A 10,070-nucleotide genomic window follows, 5' to 3' on the forward strand; every position below is an offset into this window, starting at 1 on the left:
ATATATATATATATATATATATATATATATATATATATATATATATATATATATATTTAAGTAATATTTTTTTCTTATAAACAAATTTTAAAAAAGATTCAATATAAAGAAAATCAAATTTGAACATTTATTATCATAACCAAAATTTCATGATATATAATTTTTAAAATTAGAGGTTATTACAATATTATTCAGTTAAATAAGAGTATTTAAAATATTTTTAGTATAAATAAATTTTAAGTAAATTTTTACCTAGTTAACCTAATAAATTAAATCTATATGAATATGAGTAAAGACCCGTCTCAAAAATGAATATAGAAAGAAAAAAATCCTTACAGTATCAATATGCCATAACCCCTAATTTCTTAAATTTATTTAATTTAATTCATTATTTTCTTTTATAATTCATAAAATAGTGGGACAAAACTTACGTTTATTCATTCGTTTATTAATGAATTTCATGTTTTTTTTTTTGTAAGTATACTCATTTTTTTTTTAATAATAAACAAATGTTTATTAGTCTCTTAAAAAAAAAGTGAAGGAATCATATGATGTTAATTAATATTAATATTGTGATTTGTATATTTTGATTTGTTTTTTTCTTATTTTAATTTTTTTAATTTAAATTCTTTACAGTTTTATTAACAAAATATATTTTTAAAAATTTAATAATATTTTGATTCAAATGAGTTTTATAAATTCATAAAAAGAAAAGTTTATTAGATTCCATAAAGTAGATTACTATATTTGGGAAAAAATGTTAAAAAAATTATTCTAATATATAATATTTAATTAACTTTTACTTTTTGAGTACTTTAATTGCCAGTACACTTTAATTAACCAAACCAAATATTACTATATTTTTTATTTTTTTTTGTCTTAAGACTATTTATAAATATTATAAAATATTTTTAACTAATAATTAAAAATATAGTTCAATCAAAACACCATTTAAGCATATATATATATATATATATATATATATAAACCTAACTTAATTGTTCCTAAATGAAACCCTAAGTAAGCAAACTTAATTAGGTATATATAGATAGACCTTCGACGTCGATTCGTTGGTCGAGATATTCGGCGGACTTTCAAAAATATTTGAAAAACGAAGAAGAAGAAAGGAAGATTAAAGAAGAGTTTTTGTGCCGCCGGGCCGGCGAGAGTAGATGATGAGAGAGATGCCATGTAAGTTATAAATATATACATTCTCTTTAATTTGAAATAAATGACGAGTGGCATGTGATTTGAAAAAGAAAAAGAATATATGACACGTATGATAAAATAAATGGAGTAAACGCGGTTTAATAAAAAGCCCCAAATGGTCCAAAGTTTCATAGTTGGAGCTCTTATATGCCACAAATCAAAATTCGAGCACCATATCATAAAAACGTCCAAAGTTCGAGCCTCATATCATAATTTATGATGGGCCATAATTTTTGTAGTTGTAGTTAGAAAGGAACGACCTTCTACGGCTAGGGCACAAGCAAGGGTTCAAGCTGTTGTAGCGGCAGATGCAGCTGAAAGAAAGAAAGAAGAAAGCTGCGAAGAAGAACGATTTCGTGGGAGAGAAGAAGAATCGTCACCTCCACCTCAGACACCTCAATGCAAGATAATTACGCCTCTCCTCGCTGAGCCTCCGCCGTCGCAGCAGGCGCGGTGGGATCTTCGGTCTATGTGGGAACTTGCTTCAATTCATAATTTTATGAATGTGAGCTTGTTAAAGTTTTGTTTTTGCTAAACTGGTTCATGTATTTTTCAGGTTTTTAGGGACAAACACAACCTGAATCATTATTTTTTTTTTTTATGTCAGTTTAGTGTCTCTCTTTATGCCAATACCATTCACAAGTTTAACAATTTACCTTCAAATAGTTGTTGACCTTTTTGCATTTGTATATGTTGCAAATGTTTCATTATATATTTATATTTTGGATGTCTTTTTACTGAAATAACTTCTTTTTTTTTTCACAACCTACATCAAACTGGCTAATGAGAAAATAACCACATGGTTATTCATATAACCCTAGATCAAACAAGGCCCTCGACTTGCAACGTAAAAGAAGCAGTTTTCCCTCCAAATCAGAACATAGGTTCACCAATAGAAAGGTTTTGAATTATTAAATTATAAAGTCACATAAGCTAAAGAAAACTTTTACAGTTGATCTCAAACAACAACCAACATGTAACTTTTAATCTTCAGAGAACTTTCTACTCAGGGGATCTTCTTAATTACATGGTCCTTCTAGTAAGTATTAAGTCTAATATAAAGAGAAGGAATATGAAAGAGATTCAACAATACCGAATGTGAAGACACCACACATAAGTTTGCCATCCTAACCACTGGTTTCTGGGGATTGTTATCCAAAATGCATAGACTTGAGAGTTTATGCTCAAGGTCTGGCGACGACGTGGATTTCACCATTTCAATAAACTGCAAAAGGAACATGTTATTTAATAAGAAAAAAGAACGAATAATTGGTGCATTCAAAATTGATGCATGGAAAAATGAGGTGCACCCGTTTGTCAATTTCTTGAATGATCTCCATGTGTCGAGGAAGAAGTTTCCACATCACAGCTTGTGACCATTTCTCCAAAGCTTCAGGAAGGACAGTGTGATTTGTGTACGCGATTGTGCTGGTACAACAATTCTCTTATTAAAAAGGGTAGTGATAATGGAATGTACGCGATTGTTGACCTTTTTCAAAACAAAAATGATCTAAATTGTTTTCTAGATGACATAACAAATGTAGATTTTTCTGGATCATGATAAAAAATAATCATGCTAACAAATATGTTCATAGTATGGAAGGGGAATATCAAATCACCTGAGTGGGGTCGAGATATGTCTCTCTGTTAATCGGAAGCCACTTAGGGAACTGATCCAAAATCCAGGATATTGCAAACCAGATCTCACAAATCACAGATACCAACCAAAGTGCATACGCATTACGCACAGGATTGGTTATCCGATAATGCAAGAAAATAATCAGAATAACCAGACGTAGAACAATAACCATCCTATACGGATTTATCCTGGATGAAGGAACTGAAACCTTCCTCGAAAGAGGCTGCCTAGCTTCATCATTCCTATAAAAAAAAAAAAAAAAAGGGACAAGGAGCATTAGAACCTGTAGCCACTCCATCATCATTGAAAAATGGAAATGTATATAATAAGCCAAACTTAAAGTTGTAAAGCTTTCAAAATGAAACTAATCAATGAAAGCTGAGACGATTCTGAATAAGAATGAGGCTATGTTTGGAGAAATCATAGAATTGTTTTTGAAGTAGGAAGGATGAAATTGAAATTTAAAAAGTTATCTACATTCAGTTCCATATTTTATTATTACTCATCAAACAAACAAAGGATTTGGAATTCGACCCCAATTCCAATTCTGCCCAAACTAAACACAGCCTAAGAGACATGGAATACAACTAAATGAAATAAAGCTAGATCAACACTACAGATCTGTGATATGAATTTTAACTTACAGAAGAGAGTCATCCACAAGCACATCAGTGGTAGCATCAATATCTCCAACACCCCTCTCTGAAGCCGCGTGACTGGTTGTAGTTTGAACAACTGTACTTTTATCTTGCTTCATCTTCCACCCTTCAACCCTCTCTTTCCAAGCCACATTGCCCAATCCAGAGGCACCGAATTCCCTAACAGGATCGACAACCCTAATATTTGCTGCAAAGTTAACTGTATTTCAGAATTTTGAATTGAAGTTCAGAAGTCAAACTTAAGATACAAAATCACAAGAAAGCTATGCAGTAGAAGTGAGTGATTGTATACAGTTTCCTCCAGCAGGTCCAGGAGATGCCATGGACATTTGTTCAGGTGATGCAGCAGATAATTCTCCAGATACCTTCAATAAAGAATAACTTTAGTAAGGATACAACCAATTCAACAAGCCAAAGTCATATAACATATAACGTAAATGACTTGATTTATGTGGTCCACCTCATGTCCACTAGTTAGTAAAGGAATGTGATTGTGGGAGACTTCTTTGTCATAATTTGGAGGCGCAACATCTTCACCTCGTCCATAAGATGTGTGCCAGCTCAACATACGTTCTGCAACTTTCTGCTTCTCATACTGATTTTCCGTATGGTTAAAATCTCGAGTGGCAGCATTCAAATCAACCTCCTCTTCTCCATCACCATGAATAGTTGGGCTTCCTGTTAACCAATGCAAGAATTAATATGAAATGTTGTTGTTGAACATGCTTAAATACAAACTTGATAGACTAGATATCACTTTTGGTGTACAATTTTTTCATGTTATCATCATCCTGAAAAATCTACCAAAAATCACAAAGATCTATAAATTTACACCATGAATTAGATTTATGATCTAGAAATCACTTTGACAATTGGCAATTTCAGTCATTCTATGTCAATATTCCTTCTAAAGGGTGATTACTAACACTATGTCATCACAAACACAATCATTCAGCTAAATACCTAATAGTCATGAATGATAAAATGATATGAATCTAGAAACCTTTATGCCTCTTGTAATGAGTCTTGCACTGAGGGCATGACTGATTCCCATCTTTCCTCTCATACTCATAACATGGTCTGCAAACAGGAAACGCACAAACATCGCAAGCAATAAATGGTTCACCATCCACAGCTGTGCCGACATTATCACTACAGATCTGGCAGATCTGACCACCCAAATTCTTCAATTGCTTCTTACTCTGGACAAGAAAAAAGTTAAGTCAGTCAACCCAATCAATCAAAACCCAGTTCACAGTATATAAATGTTTAGATCTTTACCCCAGTTTCTCCTTCCGACTCCATTGTTACTCATAAAAACGGAGTATAAGTCTCTTCAACTTCAATTACAAAGTTACCCTACTAACATTTCAAAAGTTCCACGACCTGAAACAACGATTCATTAAGGATTACAGAGATTTATGAGGGAAAAAACTGAGCTTTGTTCAAATATGTTTTTTAACTTGGATTACAGAGATTTGTCATATTGATCTGACTTTTGTCTTAGTGAATTTGTCTTATTGACTATGACCAATGATGATTTGTCTTATCCTTGTTGCACATTACTTTTTGTTGCATATATAATGTTTGGTGAAACCCCGTGTTTGATATATATATATATATTATTGGTGACATTATAAATATAAGATAAAAACTTGAATGTCACGTTTAAGTATTATAATTAAGATTATTTAAATTATTTAATTAAGATTATTAGACAATTATAAACATATTAATTCAAGTTTATAATTTTATATTATTGTAATATTATTTTAAAAATATAAGAGGTGCAGGGACCTCTTGAAACTTGACGAGGGAAAAGGAAAAAAAACAAATAAATCGTCGTCCGGCGGCTCTCTTCCCTGCTCCGGCGAATTTCGGCGATCCCTGCACCTGCAAGATGCGGAGCGTTCGCTTCGTCAAAGCTCCGGTTCTCCTCCGTCGAGAACTCGCCTAAACGATTAGCACAGATCCAAGCGAATACTGCAATCGACAAGATGAAGAACTCGCCTAAACGAAATCCCTTCTCTGTGTTTCTTTTTATTTTTATTTCAGCAGATCAACATTCCACAGTCTCAACTACTAGGACAAAGGAGTTCCTAATCTTACTGATGCATTCATTGAATTGATTGATGGATTGATAGCATATAAGTAGAAAATCGAAAATCGAAACAGTACCCTAAATCACTGTATTATTGAACAAACAAGAAATGAGGAATTCAAAAAACCCTATAGTGGAAATCATTGTATTTATTTTTATTTATATGCAAACGAAAAAAGTGACCGGCCGGCGTCCGGGGGAGCTCGCCTAACTAGAGTGGAGTAGAAGATCAAGGCGAATAAGAAGAGAAGAAGCCCCCGACCACCGACTTACAGATTTAGTCCTTCTTCTTCAACAACGCCTTCATCAATCGCCGGAGTTCTCCTTTTGCTGTTTTTACTTTTACCCTTCTGATTCCGGAGGACTCGTTTGAAAATCTTGACGTCGGATGTTACCCAAACTCATCATTTCTCTCAATTCTTCTACAGATTTCCTTAATCCATTGAAGATATCAATCTTCCTAATCAAATGCGCATCCAAGAGACCGTGTTCTTCCAACTCTTTGACATCCTCTTCTAAATCGCGGTCAAGACCAGACAAAAAATGCTTCACCATTTCCTCTCGAAACAACAGAATCTGAAATGAGACACCTCTGAAAGACTCTCTGTTTAATAGTTTAATATTATGTTTGTTTCAAACACCTCTCCTCCCCCGCCAAAACCCACTCCGCCATCCGCTTTTTCTTTTTATTTTCTTTTTCTTTTTTTATATTTACACCAAATGTTTTCATATAGTTATTAAAATAAAAATAAAAACATGTTAGGTTTGATTAAAAATTTTAGGTTAATAACCGGTTTGATAATAAAATATAAATTAAAAAAATAAAAATAAAATAATAAGTACTATAAATAAAATAAAAAACTATGTTGAAAAACATTTTGTATAAAGTAATACTATAAATAATTATTTTACATTTAATTAAGTTTTAAATATTCTATGCTCATTTTATATTTATTTTTATTTTTATTTGAATTTATATTATAACATTTAAAATCATTTCAATTATATAAACCGATAATTTGGGCTGAAAAGAAAATAGGTATATATTCCTCGTACACGTGGTATATAGATCGTATATATAAAATTATAAAAAAAAAAAATTAAAAATAAAATAATATATATATATATATATATATATATATATATATATATATATATTATATAAACAACTAAATTGGCAAACCCACATATATACTGGTCCTTGAATTCCATCTAAACCTCCCAAGTTACTCTGTTATGAGTGTGAAACAAATAGATTAGCAAACAGATTTGTCAGATTTTTAGGAGATTATTGAAGGGATCCCCATGTTCTTCATTCCGGGCTCTTCAGCCTCTTCCATGCTCATTTGGAACATGGGGACTTTTTGTATCATTTTATTCAGATTGATTATGATCCGGAAAAATAATCTAATTATGAAAAATGAATATCTATACCAAATGAAGCAAAAAATATATTATACTATAAAATTTGAATCAATATCTAGAAATGATTTTAACCTAATAAAGCAACAAAAAATCACCCTATAATATCACGATCTAAAAAATAACCTAATCATGATCCAAAAACAAATTTGATCATGATAGAGAAAAATCACAAACAACAAAAAAATCAATTTCAACTATAAATTTGGCGGATTTTCAGAGATTGTGACAAAATACTACTAGCACAGCAGATATTGAATACCCCATAAAAGAATATTGTGATAATATCTTACATATATTATCTTACCATCTAACATTTTCCTCAAATTCAAGATGGAAAACGCTTGAGATAGTGAAATATTGATGTTGTGTTCTTCAAACTACATAAACTCGTGATGAGTCACTAGGTTACTGGGTTCAACCGGTGGGTCAACTGGTTTAAACAATGAGTTTCATATAATAATAAACAATACAAAAATACAAAGATCTATCAAATTGGTTAATACATAATAGTCAAAGTAAAAGTAGAGATTAAAATTCAAAATATTGTTTCACAATTAGAATTTGTTTATTGTCTCTATTAAGGACAACACAAATAAAACAAACACAAACTCTTAAGTAATTAAAATAAATATCACCTACTCATTATTTGTAAAACACTCGCACCATTCATCAAAATCTGTCCCACCAAAATTATCACCAACATCAACATCAGTAGTCACTTCATTGTCTTCGATAGGGACATTAATATTGTTCTCTTCATCTTCTTTTTCGGTATCTAGTTCATCCAAGTTTACAATCTCAAATTTTGCATCTACAAAAAGATAACCTAGAAACCTAATAATCATTATATGAAGTATTAACCTCAAAATTAATATCAAACTACTGTCATCAATTATATGAAGTATGAACCTCAAAATAAGCCAATTTTGACAAAAAAAAAATTATGACAATAACTTAAAAGAAGTTAAAATAAAAGGGACTTAACTAGAGTATGCGATGGACAAAGCTTCAAATTAAACTATAACCTCCGATTTTTGAATATCTGTGCTTTTATCTAGAAAAAAAAATAAGTTTTAAGTTATGAATTATAATGCCACCTTAAATCGTTTTAATGATAAATCTATCATAAAATTATTAGTCTCATTTTTCACCTTAATATCCTAGCTCCATTCTTTTCAAATTTATCATAAAATTATTAGTCTCATTTTGATTTTTCAACTCAATTAGGATACTGAAAATAATATTTAAGAAACCTAATAAATTAATTTATCGTATTGATATTTTAAATAAAATATGTAGTTTCTTCACGTAAATTTCAAGTTGGTAATCTTATTAATTCATTGTGGTACAATTATTTACATGAAAAAGTTGGTAATTAATATTATTTTCATTTTTTAATCTATTCAAGCTTCTCCCAAAGTTAGCTACTAGTATCCACTACAATGTAAATTATATTTATGGTGTCCTTTTCTTCTTGTTTATTTATTTTTCATTCCAAATTATTATTATTATTATTTTAATGCAGGTGATGGATTAGTTTTTATGATCAATAATTCAAAAAATAATGCTTCAACAAAAAATAATTTTTGCTTGATGATGGACATACAAACAAACCAGAAAGGAAGGACTAACTATTTGAAAAGAAAAGAATGGAGCTAGTTATAATTTGAAAACAAACCAGATTATAATTTTATGATAAATTTGAAAAGAATGGAGCTAGTTACTTTCCTATATATTTAATGTTTCATATATGTTCTTATTGATAAATCTTTTATAAAATATAAATCCACATATTCATAAAGAAAAAGAAAAGATTTCGATGTTTTCAGATATATATTCAGGATGAGATCAAATATGAATGGAATTTTAAATATTATGACATATTTTATAATTGTAGTCAAGTTAATTTTTTAATTAATTATAATTAAACTTAAAATTAGAGGAGCTTGAACTTGGTTTTAAAGAATTCATACAAATATGCACTTTTTACAAATTGTTTTACTAACGTTACAAATATAACTTTTTGTCGTTGACTGAGATTTTTCTATAAATAAATTAAATTAATAAAAATATGGATTATGGTTATAAATAATTAAAATAATTTATTATTTTCTATACCGAATGAAATCATTATATTACAAATTAAATTAAAGATAATATTCACACATTTTTAATTAATCCCTGTCCATCCAAAATTAAATATTATTAATAGACTATTTTCAATATTAACATTATTGAGAGCTCTCTATCTCTCAACCGTAATTAAAGTTATTTTTTCCTCATAATTTAGTTGACTTGACAAATAATTAGCAAGTGTTTAAAAAACTCTTACCATATCATCTATAAAATTAGTTTCAACATAATTTAAGTTTATCATTAAGTATATTTTATTATTTTACTAATTATCTTTGATTTTAAATAATATATAATTGTGTAATCTTACACTAAAAGATCAATTTGATCTGTAAAGAAGATTTTTCATTTTATTTTTCTTCGGTCCATTTTTTGTTTTGTTTTTTACTTGATGAACCGAATTATTGATCATTGAAAAGATAAGTGATTATGTGAGTTAATTTTTCTTTTTTTTTTTTTTGAAATAATCAATATAAACCATGATCAACAAGCTTTTGCTTTCATCGATTTATATTATGTCTACCTAATTTATTAAACTTTTATTATTCAACTTTTTCAAGTTAGAGTTGAAATGTCTTCACGTGAACAGAAATCACAAATTACAAAGTAACATAGAAATTTGAATTATTTTTATTTGAATGTGATATACCTATCATCCTGATTTTTCTTATTGTCTCATCTTCTTTAAAAAACTATGTACAAATTGACATTATACATGAATATACAATAACTACATGCAACCTGAAAAAAACAATCATTTTTATTTTAATAAATCCGTCAAACTAAAAAAACAAGAGGTTGTTTCATATGGGTATTGGAAAACAATCTTGGTTATTTTTTTAAAAAATAATTTGATCAGTCTAAAAAGTAATAATTATATAGGTTATTTAAAATAATTGCACTT

General features: G+C 29.3%; 1 protein-coding gene across 1 annotated transcript; it reads right to left on the minus strand.

The window, feature by feature from the left end:
* Window positions 1-2,094: 2,094 nt before the first annotated feature.
* Window positions 2,095-4,946, minus strand: LOC124917070 (cellulose synthase A catalytic subunit 3 [UDP-forming]-like). The gene is made up of 8 exons (XM_047457639.1): window positions 4,789-4,946; window positions 4,511-4,709; window positions 3,968-4,185; window positions 3,800-3,872; window positions 3,493-3,694; window positions 2,829-3,090; window positions 2,520-2,637; window positions 2,095-2,434 (listed from the first exon to the last, which is right to left on the minus strand). Exons 1-7 carry the CDS (start codon window positions 4,810-4,812, stop codon window positions 2,602-2,604), a joined length of 1,014 nt encoding a protein of 337 aa, XP_047313595.1. The 5' UTR covers window positions 4,813-4,946; the 3' UTR covers window positions 2,095-2,434; window positions 2,520-2,601.
* Between the last annotated feature and the right edge of the window lie 5,124 nt (window positions 4,947-10,070).

Source organism: Impatiens glandulifera, unplaced genomic scaffold (genome assembly GCF_907164915.1).
Source record: "Impatiens glandulifera unplaced genomic scaffold, dImpGla2.1, whole genome shotgun sequence".
In the NCBI taxonomy this organism is placed as follows: domain Eukaryota; kingdom Viridiplantae; phylum Streptophyta; class Magnoliopsida; order Ericales; family Balsaminaceae; genus Impatiens; species Impatiens glandulifera.